The 19,778-nt window shown below is 31.5% G+C and overlaps 1 protein-coding gene across 1 annotated transcript; it reads right to left on the reverse strand.

Annotated features, from left to right (window-relative positions):
* Positions 1-13,871: 13,871 nt before the first annotated feature.
* On the reverse strand, positions 13,872-19,645 carry LOC118070289 (uncharacterized). Its single transcript, XM_035088814.1, is given in 10 exon segments — positions 13,872-14,116; positions 14,194-14,767; positions 15,112-15,230; positions 15,491-15,907; positions 15,981-16,062; positions 18,081-18,364; positions 18,445-18,650; positions 18,719-18,786; positions 18,788-19,046; positions 19,380-19,645. Coding segments are annotated over 10 exon segments (2,460 nt in total). The 5' UTR covers positions 19,592-19,645; the 3' UTR covers positions 13,872-13,877.
* Positions 19,646-19,778: the final 133 nt, after the last annotated feature.

Genomic DNA, 19,778 nt, shown 5'->3' on the forward strand with positions numbered 1-19,778 from the left:
AAGTATAGTAACAAATAATCATATAAATATTGTAATTCCGGCCCTCCTCCCTGGAAACAGAACCCTCTCCATAAAGACAACCAACGTACCATATTGCGCATTTATTATTATGTTTATACTGTTCAATTTATTTACATATTAAGGAAGTTAATTTTTATTTGTAATTATTATTATATTATTATTTTGTTTTTTTTTTTTACGTTAAATGCATTTTCAAATGATCTCTCCGAGGTAATATTAAGCACAGTGAAAATCATACAATCACTTTTCTCGTGCTAACAACCTCATTATAACACGCATTTGTCGATATATTGCGTTATGTATAAAATTATAAGTTTATTATTATATTATTATTTTTTATTATTATCATTATCTTTAATTAATTATAAATACTAATTTTATAATATTGATCTTTATTGCTATTATTATTTTTTATTTTTATTATTATCGTACTGTCACATACAAATAAGATTCAGGTTAATGATTTTGGCACTAAAGAAATAATCGACTAGTCTTTACAAGAACCATCATTGAGATTTTTTATAATGGATATTTTCTTATAATCAGGTTGCCTATTCTTTATTTTATATCTTGAAATATATATATTTTTCCTTCACTGTCATTGAGGCATTTGATGATAAACTTTATACTTGATAATAAATTCATTTTAAAAATAATTCTTGACAATGAGACAATTTATTTCATCATTTACCTTTACCAAAAATTATAATTACTCATTTATATACTATTGACAGTGAAGAATAAAATATAAAGAAAAAAGATATGTAATGATATCTTAAAACCTCGACATAATTTCCATCAAGATCGATATCAAGCCGGTGTGTTGTTTTGTAAGATTCATCTACCAGTAATAAATTATTGTAATATGCCACACTGCCAGATATACTTTATCTTATTCGCCAATGTATTTTAATCTGAAGTATTTTCTCGTTCTCACTCCAACCCCTGCAATAGTGCCCCAATTGTGACATGATAGAATTATCCAGATAACTTTAGATTATACTTAAGAGTCGAGAAAATAAAATGGTTATTCAGAGTATAACGTATCCTGCATTCACCTGCATAAGATATATTATTTGCATATTCACAATACAATAATGTCTTTATTTTTTTGATTGTTATAGAATAATGGTGACTAATGAAATTAAAAGAAAAAACACCAAAATATATTGGAGTAAATAATTGACATATAGTCCAGGAAAAAAAATAATACATAAGATCACTGTCGATTGTTTAAAGTTATTAGTCATAAAATAAACACAAACACCAAGTACTTCATGTCATTCCAATTTTAACGATCGCAAATTTATTTTATAACGGAGAATTGCAAAATATTATTGTAAACAATTATGATATTTTTATTTTTATCACCGGTCACGATCAATCGCTCCGCTTAAAATGGTGCCAATTGTATAGAATACGCGCTTCTTGCCAGTGAAACTCAATTTTATGTTTTCTTTGAATCAATATCGATTTCATTACACAGCCATTATTTTACTTATTTTTTATCCTTTTTCTTTAACTTTTATTTTGGTTTTTGTACACATTTTTTTAATGTCATTCAATTTGATTTTTTACGATCTTTGATAACTCTAGAAATCAATTACTTTAAATATCTTTGTACACGTTACCTGTAACCGAAATGTCTCGTGAATCATAAGGCCACTGCAGCCATTATTGTCTTGGACAAAAAAAAACAGTACGAAAAAGGGTGAGTGATAGAAATGAAAAGTCAGACAAAGAAATAAATAAAATTGTGATAAGACATTGTAACCTAATTAACTTGGTCATGATTATATAAATAAATTTTTCTTGAAAGTTACTGTATGCTTGTAATTGCCTTGTGATAGAGTCTGGACTGTTTTTAAAAAAAAAGTTATTTTACCATTATCAGATCTATACAATATATATAAATACATGTATATTTGTTATATTATTTTTTATTATTATTGCTATTGCACCTGCATTGAATTAATTGATATCGTACATAAATATATATATTATTTGAACAGTATAAATTGTATTATTTATATGATTAATTATAAAAGAAAAAATTTGTCCAGCAGACCAATCCAAAGATGTGACCAAATAAGATTAAAAGTGAAGAATATTCTTACAAGCAAGTATTCGAAAACCATTAAAGACAAAATCTAATGATATTTTGTCTTTTCAAAGAGCCTACATTTTTCGTACTCGATTTTCTTGTCCAAGACTTAGCAGAACTTGTCTAAAATAAATCACGTGATATTTTGTACAACAACTTGATGTCTCTTGCAATAAGTGCGGTACGGTAATACTATTGTTTGTTGAATATTATCAAATTGTTCCCTTGTGTATTTATTCATCATTATTTTTTTAATCATACAAAAATGAATATGAAAGAAAAAAAAATGTTTTACTACTAATTGTCGTTCTTACTTTTTCAATATTAAGAGCAGAAAAAAATAAATAAATAAATAAAAAGTTTTATGTAAGCCTTTTCTTAATTAGTCCTTCTGCTTATGTCAAGTTGCATTTAAATGCATTTATTTACAAAAAATGTGTTTTTTTTTTATTTCAATTGTTTTATATCCTTTGCTGGAAATGTGTTTGGATGTTTTCACTGAATGCTCAATTTTTTATTAATCGTAAATGGCAATGGGATATTATTGTGGGCACAAATTGTAAAGTCTAAAGGACTTAATTCTATATGAAGCTGTGTTATTTAAGTCACTAAATACTATGCGATATTACTATACCTTTATTTTATTTTGTATCTTTTTTATGTTATTAATTTTATTGATTTATTATATCTTGCATTTTGTATTATTACTATAATTACCTTTTTCATATTAAACAATATTATTAATACTTATCATTATTATTAGTGCACTATTGTTATTTTATTATTATAATTATGATTATTAATACAATTATTATCATTTTTGACTAAGAAATAATGTTCATTGTTTATTTACTAGTTGATATTTTTATTACTCGCCAAGTTAAAAAGACACATTTGTTTGAAATAATAATATAAATATAAATTAGATCCGCTAGGCGTTGTGCCTCTAGCGCGAAGCGGTTTATAAGTCCTGAAAATTAAATAACGAAAATAGAGTATATAACATATACATATATAAATATAAATTTATATATATAAATAAATAAATTTATAAGAACAGAGGCATCTCTTCGCTACCCGTATGTCTTTCATTGTACAGATTTTTTCACTTTTATATAAAGTTATTATATAAATATCGTAAACGTTATTAAGTCAATTTTGTCCCAAAAGTAATTGACTTGGAACATTATTATTGTACTTGATTTTTTTTATGAATAAATGTAAAACACGTCGAACAAAACAGTTGATTTTTTTTTATTCTTCGTCACCAATAAACGGGTTCCCTTTATTCGGATATATAATCACTTGTAGTTTAATTGTTGCAAAGACAATAACAATTTCAAATTAATGCTTAAAATAATATTCATAATGAATGACATAGTAGTATAGAATAATTGAATAAATTGTCATACAATAATCAATCTTTAATTAATTTTTAATTTAAATTACAATTAACAAGTTAATTTTAATAGAGAAAAAAATATTTCCTTAATAAAATATTCAGTTTTTATTATTTATGATGATATAAATGGAGTGAATAAAAAAATCGAAGAAAAATTACAAGATTTGCTGTACTAAATAAAATAATTCAAGTGAATTTCAATTTTCAGTAGTAAATCCAAGTTTGTAGTAGACATACCATATTAGTAGTGAATCTATAAAAAAAACACTTTCTCAAGCCAGTGAAATAATTTAGTGTGTCATCAATCTATTTCATTTAATCTACAAGCGAAAGAAAAAAGAAATGTTCATTCATAAATAACTGCCAAGCTCGAAATAACCCTTGTGAAATGAAATGTAAAATAAATAAAACCATGTATCTTTATAACGACGTATCTATCTTGCACCAGATTATATAATATGTGATGAGATCGAGATGGTGGTAAATTGATTTACATGAAGAGAGGATCTGCTTGGTTGCTTGTATCAGTACCAATTGGAATATGACCAGGAACAGCTACTGATGTTATAGGTATGTACATATATGTATTCGAAGCCAACGACCATGATGTTTAGAGTTACTCCTAATGGGTTCCCTGAGACGTAGCATCTGGGGAGCTCATTACCAAGGGATGTAACCACGAACCAATCAACCCCTTACCAACTGGAGAGATTGCGATTCGGTACCACCGGACGTTTGCAACCGCAAGGCGCTCGCACCGTTGATTACAGATTAGGGATGTTGACCCTGTAACGGCTTGTGCACCAGAGGGTCAAGTACTAAATCTATACAAATAAATCATATAAAAAAAAGACTCTTTCATCTATTCATTCCACCCCATCAACACATTCCCAACACCAACTGCTCTTTTATCCTACACCATCCTATTGGCTAGATAATGGTTTTCACGTGATGGATTTTAAATTTTTCAGCAATTGATGATTCGAATTGCCATTCACTTTTATGACTGGTGATATAAATTGCATCGATAGCATCAAAATCGAAAATATTAAGCATCCAACAGAAAAATATCATTTTACCAGCTACACTAAAGTTTTATAGCTTGCGTTACTTATGTTAATTTAGTATGATAGTTGTATCAAGTTGGCTTAAAGTTGTCTCTCTGTATACGGCTGAGTTTTGACTTTGAGCACATTTCACGTGCATCCATATGCAGATCCCTATTGATATGACAACATTTACATACTGCATATTCGCTTTTGGCCGTATAACTCGCTTACCAATTCCCTATTGTTGGCTTTCGACTACCAGCACGTTTGATTGACATTATTGCTCGCGTCGCTGACACCAGATTACATTTCTATTTGCATACATTCTCGGTCTGGTTTAATCCTCCATACCCCAAGCTAATATTTTTCCAACAATAATGCACGGATATGCATTTAGCGTTACATATTTAACTGAAATTATTTTACTGATAGCTGATATTTTGAATCCTCTGCTTCAATATAGGTTTGGTGGTGAGGATTATAGGAATAATCTTTTAATACAGAATCAAAAGTCTTTCATTCAAACAAAAATCCTCATTGCTGCGGATCAACGTAATGCAAATAATAGAGAGATTAAAGTTCAAGTTGAAAAATAATTGTTAAAAAATAGTTTTATTGATATTTAATATTCTCTTTTCAAATAGAATCACTTAGTAGTATTGCTTAAATGAAAAATGCTACACTGCAGCCCCCTAAAATAGGTTCATTACGCAGGTTCTATTATATATAAACGAGTTATAATGCTTCATGCGTGTTAATTAATTTGCTATTCTTTAGTAGAATATTGATGAACAAGATACATCAAAAGAGTTGCTTGTAACCCTCATTATTGTCAGCGAAACGATTAGGTGCGTGTCAAAAAGAACAATTGGAAGCCACACGTTTATTTCATGCAGGTTGCGCGTGGCAACGAGGCTGCTTTGTGGTTGATCCTTTCATTGCATGCAATCTCGTCGCTCGTAAAATATTAACGACACCAAAGCCAGATCGAAGCATAGTAAACTTAAGTATATGTATATATATTTTAGGTAATATATAATGCAGGTATATGAATAATGAGATATATACCCATATTTTATGCACGATGAATTTTTGCTTTTCATAAGCGACGTAAATTTTGCGGTTGACTCGTTGCTGAGTGTTAAAAGTAAATCGATTGCAAGAAAAAATAGCTCAAGTATTAGGGTGGCTGCAGCATAATACGTCGTATATACAAGATGAAAACCAAAGAGATAAAGTGAGTGTAGGGTGGGGAGTGAACGATTAATCGCTTCGCTTGTGGAGAATGCTTCGTTTCGCATCGATTGTTCTCAATTGCAATGTATGCTCGTGCGTTCGAAAAAATGAATGAAGAAATAAACGGCAGAGAAAGAAACAAAAATGATGGAAGAGTGTAGATATATATATATATTTATATTCATCCAAAGTGATTTCGTCATTTTGTCCTGGACCATTTTTCACATTTTTTAACTGCTTTTCGAAACAACACAATACATTGATGAAATTTTTTATTTTTATTCTAAAGACACATTTTTTTAGTTTAAAAACAAGACAATCAACGAACGAAATGCATTCTAAATATTATGTAAAAATAGTGAATAAAAATTTTTGAATAAATTTTTTTTTAACTGTCAAAATGATGAAGAAGAAATTGGAGGGTAGTTTATTATTTAAATGTAAATAAATATTTATTCTCTATATAGATTTATTGATTATTTTGTAATGATTTCTGCTGCACTATTTCAATATTTACAACATGAATAACCAGTGTACAATGATTTAGTTGGCATGCAGTGTCAAAAAAGGTGTAGTATATGTTCCAATAAAGAGACAACGACAAACTGTCTAGTGGAACAAGGTCGTCAAACATATAGTATAGGTATCTGTGAGTGTAGTTATGTAGTAAACACGTTTCTTGTACGCACTTGGCCATGTGACATACCTCGAACTCACATGTTACACCTGTATATACACTTCACTTAGACTTGTTCTCGTGTTTTAATTCAAAAAAACTCACTCCTGCACTTATAGCTCACACACGCTGATAGTTGTTTATTTCCCAGTTACAGTTTATTTGTAAATATTTCTCCTTTGCTTGAAAGTTGACAAAAAATTTTAAGTTTTTTATTAACATGCACTGGAATGCCCAACTGTTTGTATTTAATCGTTAACTGCAACCATCAATTAAAAAATATTAAAATTTTTTTAGTAGTATTTTTTAAGCTGATAATTCATTGATGAAAAAATATTGTTCATAAATGCCTCTTTAAAACAAAAATTTAATTTTTTTAAATCTAAACATTGACTAGAACTTAGTTCACGCCCCTGAATTTGCATCTTGGAGTCATTAGCATAGTCCAAGTCACTTGGCTAAAACGACTCGTATGACTTTGGAGTGAATTACGAGCTAAAGGGTTGAGTTATGAACGAAATTATTCGAGCACCAAATTTATATGCAACGTCGTCGGCTCTCTGTAAGTTTACGAGTGATATTAATTGCTCTAGCAATGGAGGTGACGTGATATGAACTGCCCCGCTTTTGACTTTCTTCTGATGTATAAAAAACACTCCATTGAGTCAATGATTTATTTTTCATACACACAATTAATAATCTTGCCTAAATGAATCATCATTTATTATATTAATCTATATTTTTATTCATAACTATTTTTTTCAACTAACCACCAACCAATTGTCAAAATTAAAATTTTTTTACTCAGTACAAAACATTTCTCTTCTTTCAATCCATTTTTATGTATGAAAACAAATTATTTCCAAATATATTTCACATTTTTTTAAAAATATTGAACTTAAAAATTGTTATTTGAATATTTATTAACTCGGGAGATAATTATTTTTTTATTCCATAAAAATAGAGTACCTTGAAAATAAAATTACTGACTTTAAAAATATTTTATTGGAAAGAAAGTTATCAAAAAAAAAGCATATAATTTGAACAAACTCAGAAGTGTATATCATGTGTCAAATTACCAATTAGCGGTTAAACCGCGAAAAGTCACACGGTTCTAATGGGAAATAACTCAGTGTGGGTTGTATCACGGGCGTGAAACGACAGAAGAAAGAGTAGTATATGATCATGGGTATGAAGGTCTTGCTGTTCATTGACATGAAGCCTGCATGGCTGCAGCAATACTTTTCGGAAAAGAGAAAGAGCGAAAGAGAAAGAGATAAACTGAGGCATATAATTACAGCGCGTTTAAATGCCAGACCAAAGCTTGCACGCGTCTCTATTATGATGCATGGGAGTCGAATTTCGACCCCACGGACTAGCCACAGCGCGACCCTACCGGTATTGTCGGCTTAATAATATCCCGCACCGTGCAAAGTGCGACCCACCCTGTGTGATACTCGTATGCTTAGTTTATACCTACACATCGTACACGTCGTACACCACTGACACCATGTAATCACACATCCCACTGTACCTATTTCTGACCATGATTCATATACTCATATTCTGTCCCACGTTACAAATATCACACATAAATACTATTCACTCTTGATAACTATGTACATGTCTCCATTGATTTGATGCACGATTTTTAGCTTTTTTCAATATTTATTATCATCAATTGTTAGTTATATATTATATTCTGTAGCTTGGGAAAAATGTTTATTTTAGAAATTTTTTAATTCAACCGCATTTCCTGACGATAGAGAAAAAAATATTCTGTTTTTATATTTATATTAGAATGCAATTATCTAATTAGGAACTGCAGAAAAACTCTGTGGTATTTGCATAAAACATATTTAAATGAAATTAACGAAATAATGATATATTGGCGAAAAACTGTGAGATATAAAAATGTGCATAACTTCTGTGCTAATGATGCTACAGGGTTGGTCGAGGGCTCAAACGAAAGATCTCGATGAGAGGGATAGAGTCGAAATAGTTAAAATCATACTTGGAGCATAATTTATGCGAAAATGAAAGTAAGTTCCGGTTTTACCCCATTTTGAGGGTGAAATAATTAATTTTTCTAATGTTTGACCTGATTCCGCATTTCCACGCATCAAGACGAAGAGAATGAGTGGTCAAACTTGGAAATCGGACAACTTTGATTTTTCGACCCCAAAAAATGGCAAGTGGTACCCCTTTCCATTTTTTTTGGCCAAAAAATAAAGGTTCTCCGATTTTCGAGTTTGACCACTCATTCTCTTCGTCTTGATGCGTAGAAATGCGGAATCGAGGCACCGCCCGGAAAAATTCACTTTAACACCCTTAAAAGGGGGTAAAACTGGATACACATTAAAAATGATCATCCCCTTGACTTTAAACCCTTATAACTCATGAACGGACGGTCCAATGATCATTTTTAAGGACGTTTTGGAAACTTGAAAATCTGAGCTATCTAACAATATCCATAAATTTATCGAGAAAAATTTCTTTCACCCTTAAAATCGCTAAAATATAAAAAAAAATCACATTTTCTGGGGAGTTTGCCAAACATTTTGGCGATTTTAGGGGTGAAATATATTTTTTAAAGAATTTTTATGGATATGTATCTTTAGCTAAGATTCTGACGTTTTTAAAAAGCTCTTAAAAATCATCATTTCACGATTCGCATAAGAGTTATAGAGCTTTAAAGTCGAAGTAAAGGTCAAATAATCATCTTTCCTTCGATTTGGATCGTCATAACTTGTGATAAAAACCATCAGAAAAGATTCTGACGTACCACTTGCCATTTTTTGGGGTCGAAAAATCAAAGTTGTCCGATTTCCAAGTTTGACCACTCATTCTCTTCGTCTTGATGCGTGGAAATGCGGAATCAGGTCAAACATTAGAAAAGTTAATTCTTTCACCTTCAAAATGGGGTAAAACCGGAACTTACTTCAAGTTTCGCATAAATTATGCTCCAAGTATGATTTTAACTATTTCGACTCTATTCCTCTCGTCAAGATCTTTCATTTGAGCCCTCGACCAACCCTGTAGCATCATTAGCACAGAAGTTATGCACATTTTTATATCTCACAGTTTTTCGTCAATATATCATTATTTCGTTAATTTCACTATGAATATGTTTTACGCAAGTACAAAACATTTAAACTACGTTTGGAGTAGGGAAGAATTTTTTTCTGATACGAGAAATTTATTGTACCAGAAGAATTAAAAATAAAGTAAATTTTTAGGATAAATTTATTTCCAATGATTTAATTGATCGTACAAATTTTGATTCTCAGAAAATATCAATGACTTCTATTTTTTCTCTACTGAAGAAGTCTGTAAAAATCGTCAAGCTCAAAAAGTATATAAGAGTACTAAATAAAAATTAGTGTTTCAATCGTGACAATGTTTAAAAAATTTCAAAAATCTTCCCATTGTCTCGACTGTTTCCGGAAGTCAGTTATGAATAAAATATAAGTGAAATAAAAAATCCAATCTCAAGGAAATAAAGTCAATATTTTCAAATTTTTTTCAACGAATCAAAAAACTATTGAATAAATCATGTTTTTAAAATCGTGTGAATATAAAATTGATCTTATTTTCCCAACACAATAGACTACTTCCTACATTCTATCTTGTCTGGTTCTCACAGTTCTACCCTCAATAGCTCAATAACGACCACAGTAGAGAAAATATTTGTGGTATATCGTCAAGTCTAAGATACAGAGAATAATAATAATAAAAAAGGGATGTAGTGTAGAGGGATTATTTGTGATCACGCAAGCGGAACCAAGTATTTTGAGAGTTGATGAAATTGTCGATCACAGCCTTTATGTTTTATGAAGATTGACCATGTACAATGGTCATAATGGATTCGGAGCAGAGTTATAGCCTCTAAAAAAATATACTACCAACAGAATATACAAAGATACCATGATGCTACTGTTTTTCTTCTCAAATTTCTCACTGATTATTCAAATATTGCATTCATATGCAAGTGCACTTGGTCTGGAATAGTCCAAGTATCATCATTTTTCTAGATAGCTAAGAATTTTCACGTTATATAGCTGTGTTAAGTATAAAACTGCTGGGTTATTTTAATTCGGATGAGACTGCTCGTTGCTTAGTAATTACAGTACGGAACGATCGGCCTCTTACACGTTACGTTTTGTGTCACTTCGTTATCCTCGTGGCGCACTCGTCTGCAAGTCGTTTCAAGATCCACGTAGTGTGAGAGGGTGACTTTCATTGCTAAAGAGAAATGAGAATGGAGAAAAGCAGGACGATACTTGGAGGATAATCCTCACTATGGCTGAAACGAGAGAACTTGTTCAAGTTAATTTAAGACTCTGAATCTAGTCTCTTTATGTTTTCAATTTATTATACGACACGGAAAAACAAGTCTTTCTTTTCAGCATGTATATTACTTAAATTACAACCTTTTTAAAAAATCAATCTCACTCAATAAATTAAATTAAGCCGATGCTTATTAGATACCTATCTTACTTTGTAGCCAATGTCCATTTACATATGCATTTTTTTCAAATTTAATCATTCGAGTGTGAATATGCTGCTGAACAAATTCAAAACATACGAGTTGGAACATCTTGATATGTAAATTTTTTTTTCAATTAAAATTTTTTATTGTTTTATTGTTTAAAATTAAAATTGAATTACATTAGATATTTTGAATAAAATGAGAGAAGGATTTTTTTAATAAACTTTACTAGATAATAAAGTTTATGAATATCAATGATTATTGAAGGTAGATTATTCAAGAGGTTAATCTTAAGAAACAATGTACGATACACCAGTATAATTAATGTATTATTTCTATAAAACTCCAGCATTGGAGATGAAAATAATGTATCGAGTCTGTTTGCTTGTCTCAAAATTGGCAATCACCAAGAAAATAAGCTGCACGATAACCAGCTGAGCCAATATACAATCAACATTCTTCTTTATTCTCGTTTACGTGATCTGGCGCAATATCCAGAATGCATTATCGCCTCTTTTCCATCTAGTTTGAAGATGAGAGAGCGTCACTTTTTAAGTGTTTATATTTTTTATTCCCTCTTAAATCCATCAGCTTTTCTTTTTTATGTGATTGAAATAATAATTGAGAATGGATCGAGAAAAGAAGCTGGGGAGTGAGGAGAAATACATAGCTTGCTAGCCAGCTCACTTTGTAAGAGGCACTATATATAAGTTGGACAGGCGATGATACGAAAATATTGGCGCACGTTTGTCGTTGCTCGACCAATTGATTTGAGACACGTGGCATCATCAATGCTGCAATCAGCGTAACTGATTGACGGCTGTACTACCCAGTACTTTTTCATCATCGTTTCGATCATCCTTTTCACTCAATCTTACTCTAATACGTTATTTATAAAATGCCTGAAAAACCATCAGTCACTTCAATTGTTCGATATATTTCACTGCTTTCTTTGGTTCATGATACTCAGACGGAAAATTGTCAGGATATACCCTATTATTTTCTCCCTTTTTTATTTGAAAATTCACTTATCAGATTGTCCACCTAACGTCCTAACCAATAGAGTCTTGATGCTATTGTTAAAATGCTCTGGTTTAGAATAGGATTTTACACACTTGTATGAGTTGATATGAATTTTTATTCCTTTTCAAACATTTCCATGCTGTCGTTTACATTTTTCTGGCTCAGAAAAATTGGTTCAGACAGAGGCTTAATTTTTTTTCCTAGAATTAACATATCAAGATAGAATATTTTAGATCAGTTATCGACAATAAACCACAATCTATTGAAATTTATATGCATTTTTTTTATCATTACAAATCACTCAAGAAATTAATTAATATTTTCTTACAAATATTTCAAACAAATTTCTACCAATTAATTGACAAAAGAAACCTCATTAATTTTTATCATTATTTTCAACTCAAATAAAATTGAGTTCACCTTTTGAAGATAAAAGCAAACACAAACCAAATCCTCTTTTGCGGATTCTGATCTTATATACCTTTTTCCCAATTCCCAACAAAAGTTCTTTCACCTGTGCGACGTTTTTTTCACGGTGGATTAGCTACCAGAGTAATTTATCCGAGGGTCTTTTGTCAGACGGTGTGTAGTGTTGAACAGAGACTGGTGATAATATAACACAATATAAGAGGCAGCAAACTCCTTTTTGCATTGGTTCCAATTCTGGCGGATTTGTTTCGGCACTTGGGGTGTAGTAAGCTGACATGATCGCGAAATGTACCCAAGGAATAGTAGCCAACTACCACGCGTCTATATGCTCATATAGACCCCGTCTTCATTGTAATAACGAGGAATTATCGTGGCCATACAATGCCACCCGATCCTCTTTGATGTTGAGCGTGGAAAATAATACCGTGGCTAATGAAATAAGATTATGTTCACAAACGCACCGTCTACATAGTTCTTATCCATATACATACATATGTATTATATATTGACAAAATTGTTTGCTCGAATATGCAGCAGAAGACGATAGAGTTATCCCGGAAATTCCGACTAAAACACGATCGCTCTAATTGTATTGAGTGAATTCCAGGTGTATTCAACAGGAAGAGCTCAACATTGGTGCAAGATTTCTATCTGCTTCATTTTTAAATGAAAATAAATTTCAATGCTGCTAAATGATGATAAGTCTTAAAATGAAATTCATTGATAAAACAAAATTAAATAGTAATTGATTAAAGACTATCTGATATTGAACTTCCTGAATAAAAAACCAATTTCTAGTGAATGACAGGGCATGTATTTACTGTATTTATTATATCAGTGAAGTGAGACATTGATACCGTTCAAACAAGCTCTTTGAGAGCATCGACAGATATACGAAAGACAGGGAATAATTATTTAGTTCTCTCTGGCGTATAATTTACGGTGTAGACTGTGATAGAGGGTGAGGAAGAGAGCTCGGGAGACAAACCCCGTGGTCGAATGAGAACACCACAGCCCTGGAGGGGCGTATGCTCTGGACAGGGCCAAGTGGGGTGCAACTGACAGCACGAGACAATTAGCTTTTTGATACACTCAAGCTGCAGAATATCTCATGTCACAGAGATCCTAAACTACACTACAGTGCACTATGTTATTATATAATATTCGTATCTCTATAAGACATTATGCTTAGATAAGCTAACTTCATTTCCTAACATCTTGGTAGTAGAAGGAAATTGATTTCAATCAGAAATGATCAAGTCTTCGTAATGAATCATTGAAAATAAAATACAATCAAGATTAAATAAGTCTTTTAATTTTCTTTGAGTAATAAATTAACTCATTATAAAGTTAAATAGAAACCAAAAAGTCCTTAGGAGTATGAATATTAATTACTAGGTTTGATGAATTGATTTTGAAGTATAAATTAAACTAAAGTAAATTTTTTAATTACTTTGAATATTTATATCAGCAGTAGGAGTCTGTATAAGTATTCTTTGAGGAGATAAATCAGCTTTGTTGAAAGGTTCTTTCATAGATGTCTGTTTTGCACGTGGATTAGAATACTCATAATCTGAATCTTCGTGGCTTTTAATTGGAACACATTGATTATCATCCACATTCCAAGATTCACCCTCGAGACAAGAACCCTGTGGATAATCCCCAGGGTTTAGAGCAGCTACGTCTAAAACAGTCGGGTAAACATTTCCGACCCCAATTTCTAACAAGAGAACTAGGTCAATAAGTACTTTGTTCCCTTACCTGGTGGTACATTTGGTGCACTGGAAATATCTTCATATTTAGGTGGAATCACTTGTTGATGTGGAGGAGGAAAAAAGATTTTTTTTTTATTTAACTCCACTGATGGTGGCAAAAAATTATTCTTACTTTCAGGAAATTCATTAGTATTTGTTGATAATACGTTAAAAAAATTAGTATAATTTCCATAAGGATTTTTTGGAATTGATAGCATAGGTTTCTGATTCATCATTGGAGAGTTAACAGGAACTGTACAAACTGGAGTGGCTATTGCATTCAAAGGTACTATGTAAAGATAACTACCACACATCGTAAAAGATGCTGGTAATGCTGAAGTTCCACCACCATAGCTACCACCATATGATTGTACTCCATCAGTTGATGCGTTTGTTACAATCGCCAAAGGATTATCACCTATTGGAGTGTCATCAACTAAAAACTGACCACCCATTGGAGGTATAATGCCTCCTTGTTGACCTCCAAACAGAGATGATCTTTGTCCCCATGGTTGTAAATTTGAAAGAACACCAGCTTGTCCACCTGTCAGTTGCATAGGGGACATCTCTGACAATAACACCTGGTAGAGAAGCAAAAAAAGGTTCACTGCCTGTTGAAAGGACCTTTCAAAAAAATCAAACACCTATGTAACACTCTACATATCGATTTGTGTATCTACTCTTGTTTTTCATGCCCCTCGTGAGAACAAAATTGGAGACAGAAAGCAGTGATCATATTGTTGGTGGGTGGAGATAGAATTAGTTGAAGAGTTTTTTTTTGTGTGCTGGGTACATTGAAAGAACTACGTTGTATTAATTTTTTCGAACCTTCTAGATTGATGGTGCATTGGAAAAAATGTATGAGGATTTTTTATAGCACCACGATGGTTCATTTAATATAATAAAATAACTTATATTATCTCACCGAATTCGGATCAGACAAAGTAACAGGAGGAGTTATTGTTTTTTCATCCACAATTGAATCTCCAACAAAACGTGGTTTTATTACTTTCACTCGAAGCGATTCATTTGCTGAACTATACTCTGGAAACGATTCATCAACTCATTCCAATGAAAATTTTATTGTCCAGGGGTAATGGAATTACGCATTAAGTTTATATTTACTTTCAAGAAACTTTAATCTTTTATTTAAGAATTACCAATAAAATTGTTTTATTGATTTTTCGAATTGTATATATACATAATCCCATTACTAATTTAACAAATAAATTAAAAAAATTGTTGCTAAAGTAAAAAATTATTCTTCAATTAAAAAAGCGTTAATTGTTATTAAACTAGAAAACCTTGACTCTTTTTACGATCTAAACTGGCTCGAAGGGTTTGGCTTAGTGTAGTAAAAATCCTCCTTTCTTCTCCACGTTCATTGTGGCATAGAACTTGACAAGAAAGAGGCTGAGATAAATCCAAAATCGGTCGTTCAGGTGTCATAAAAGTAGATAGACTGCCGTAGTTAAGAACTTGACTGAATTGAACAGATGTACCTCTCGAATCATGACAAATCATATCACAAGGGTGAAAGATTTGTTCCAATTGAGTTTCATCTTCAGCATAAAGCTCGATCAAATTAATCACATTCAAACCCTCTAAATCAATTGGCTGAAGCACGTCATCATTTATAAGACTTTTCTTCGGAGTACTTTTAAAATGTTCGGGACGTAGTTTTGAACTGTCAATGTCTATCATCATACTTTGGCCATCTACTAACAATAGATTTATTTTATTAATTATGAAATTATTTCTCAAGAGAATAATGATCACTTAATTTTTTTATACCTGAAGTTATGGGCTCCTTATTTGAGTCTTCATATTGATTCAAATCGTACATCACTTCTGTCATTTTTGGATCCTTTCTGTCCTAGCAATAAATAATATATATTTCCATTAGAAATAATTAGAATTATTATTAGCATTTTCGTAATGAGAAATTATTAATTGAATGGGGAACGTTTAGGAGACAAAATAGTGAGATATAAAAATGTGCATAACTTCTGTGCTAATGATGCTACAGGGTTGGTCGAGGGCTCAAATGAAAGATCTTGACGAGAGGAATAGAGTCGAAATAGTTAAAATCATACTTGGAGCATAATTTATGCAAAAATGAAAGTAAGTTCCGGTTTTACCCCATTTTGAGGGTGAAATAATTAATTTTTCTAATGTTTGACCTGATTCCGCATTTCCACGCATCAAGACGAAGAGAATGAGTGGTCAAACTTGGAAATCGGACAACTTTGATTTTTCGACCCCAAAAATGGCAAGTGGTACCCCTTTCCATTTTTTTTGGCCAAAAAATAAAGGTTCTCCGATTTTCGAGTTTGACCACTCATTCTCTTCGTCTTGATGCGTAGAAATGCGGAATCGAGGCACCGCCCGGAAAAATTCACTTTAACACCCTTAAAAGGGGGTAAAACTGGATACACATTAAAAATGATCATCCCCTTGACTTTAAACCCTTATAACTCATGAACGGACGGTCCAATGATCATTTTTAAGGACGTTTTGGAAACTTGAAAATCTGAGCTATCCAATAATATCCATAAATTTATCGAGAAAAATTTCTTTCACCCTTAAAATCGCTAAAAAATAAAAAAAAATCACATTTTCTGGGGAGTTTGCCAAACATTTTGGCGATTTTAGGTGTGAAATATATTTTTTAAACAATTTTTATGGATATGTATCTTTAGCTAAGATTCTGACGTTTCCAAATAGCTCTTAAAAATCCTTTTCTGATGATTTCTTCACAAGTTATAAAGATTTAAATCGAAGGAAAGATGCTTTTCCGACCCTTACTTCAACTTTGAAGCTCCATAACTCTCATACAAAGCATCTAATGATGATTGTCAAGAGGTATTTTAAAACTTCAGAATCTTAGCTAAATATACATGTCCATGACAATTGTTTAAAAAATGTATTTCACCCCTAAAATCGCCAAAATATTTGGCAAACTCCCCAGAAAATGTGATTTTTTTTTATTTTTTAGCGATTTTAAGGCAGAAAAAAATTTTTCTCGATAAATTTATGGATATTGTTAGATAGCTCAGATTTTTAAGATTCTAAAACGTCCCTAAAAATGGTCATTTGACCGTCCGTTCATGAGTTATAAGAGTTTAAAGTCAATGGGATGATCATTGTTAATGTGTAATCAGTTTCACCCCCTTTTAAGGGTGTTAAAGTGAATTTTCCCGGGCAGTGCCCTGATTCCGCATTTCTACGCATCAAGACGAAGAGAATGAGTGGTCGAACTCGAAAATCGGAGAACCTTTATTTTTTGGCCAAAAAAAATGGAAAGGGGTACCACTTGCCATTTTTTGGGGTCGAAAAATCAAAGTTGTCCGATTTTCAAGTTCGACCACTCATTCTCTTCGTCTTGATGCGTGGAAATGCGGAATCAGGTCAAACATTAGAAAAATTAATTATTTCACCCTCAAAATGGGGTAAAACTGGAACTTACTTTCATTTTCGCATAAATTATGCTCCAAGTATGATTTTAACTATATTGACTCTATCCCTCTCATCGAGATCTTTCATTTGAGCCCTCGACCAACCCTGTAGCATCATTAGCACAGAAGTTATGCACATTTTTATATCTCACAGTTTTTCGCCAATATATCATTATTTCGTTAATTCTATTACATATACTGTTTAGTTCTAAGTAGTACGTGCGTTTAGAGTAGAGAGAAAAAATTTAAAAAAAAAAACTATTTTGTCTCCTAAACGTTCCTCATAATCCTATGAGGGGAGCGTCGGGGATCTTCTGTACTGGGGATCATTCAGGGGACCTTTGGGGAACGAAAGTTTTCTATATGGGGAGTTAAATGAGAATGTTACTTTCTTTTAATAGTATTTAATTTATGTAAATGTAAAGATTATCATTACCTGAGGAAAAAATGAACGCTGCTTCGGTGAGTTATGATCATTAATTTTATACAATTTAGTATAATCTGATTGAATAAATCCACCTACATGACTCGAATCGTCCGGAAATATAACTTTATTATTCAAACTCCTCTCATTGATGAAAAAAGAAGATCTTGGTTCAGAACCAGGAGTATCAAATTTTAATTCACCAGTTCCTTTACGATCGGATATTAAATTGGCTTCTGGGTTAAATAAAGATGTTGAAGATTCTTCATTATTTGCATTTCTAGAATCTCCAGTTCCTGAAAAAAAATGATCTGATTTTTAAATGTGAGTCCACCAAATTTATCGAAGTAATAGTTGTTATTTAAAAAAAAATTACTCGAACTACGAATGTTGAAAAATCTAAAGAATCCTCCGTTGTAGTTGTTGAGATAATTCACAAGATCATTAGGATTTCGTGGACATCTTGGATATTGATGGTAGCATATCTCTGGATTACCTTTATTACTGTAACCTATTAAGGCAGATTTCCCAAATAAAAGTAATGGAGATGAAGACTCTCCAATATTAAGGAAAGACAAAAAGCTGAAAATTTATCTGCTGGATTAGAATGAATATATTATAATAATTTCCAACGATAAAATAAAGTATACCTGATAAGTGAATTAATTGGAGAGTTTAAATAACTCTGTTTATATTTGGTAAATTCTGGTCTTACACCCTGTTGCCATTTCACAAATAATCCGCGGAATACATTTATAATCATCATATTTAGATATTGATGACATTGCGTTAAATATGTTGAGATTAAAAATTGATCTGCCATTTGCATCCAAAATGGGAGATTTTTGATAATCTGCTGAATTTACAGAAGGATATGGTTGGTAATAGTCTGGGTTTTCAAATAAATTTTCAGTCTCTTCCGTTGCTCTTGCTTTTCTTTCTATCTTTTTGATAAAGTTTACATTGTGCATCACACATCTGCCCAATAGAAAAAAACTCAATTAAAATTTATTACTTCTTTTCTATCAGCATTGAACAGTCAACCAATTACTTTGACAATTAAAAATATTATTTTTATTTTTTTCTAACATAATACATCGTAAAATCATTCTACTATCAACAATAAAGCATAAAATTAAAGAAAATACTGGAAAAAACTTTCAGAAAAAGTAGAAAGTGCTCATTTCTTTTCTATTTTATTTTAAATTAAATAAATAACTAAAATTTTTATGTAAAGATTCACCTATTTTTGGCTTGGAATGTTCAATGAGTTATATAATAATCAAGATCTTATGAGATCATTAAACTTACTCTATTAAATCAGTAATTGATTGTTGATGAGATGTAGAATTACAACGATTAAGAGGTACTTGACTAAGATGTTGAACTTGAACCGGACTTGAAAAGACTACCTTGGTTTCAAGCCCTAGAAACGATACGAGAAGGAGGACAAGGCTGTTCTTTACCAGTGAAATTACTTTCGTTTGCGGCCAGTAGGACGCTGAACTTACAGACAAGCACATGCTAATAATATTTTTTCACTTTCTCACAATAGCTAATCAAAATTTCTCCTCTATTTTGTCGTTACACTACTACTCTAGTAAATCGATTTAATGAACCATTTTTTTCATGAATAAGTTGATAAACATTTAAACAATTAAATTCAACAAAACACTTGACTTAAATTGGATTGTTTAGGAAACTGTTGAC

Source organism: Chelonus insularis, unplaced genomic scaffold, assembly GCF_013357705.1.
Source record: "Chelonus insularis isolate UGA/USDA-ARS -01 unplaced genomic scaffold, ASM1335770v1 contig_568_pilon, whole genome shotgun sequence".
NCBI lineage: Eukaryota > Metazoa > Arthropoda > Insecta > Hymenoptera > Braconidae > Chelonus > Chelonus insularis.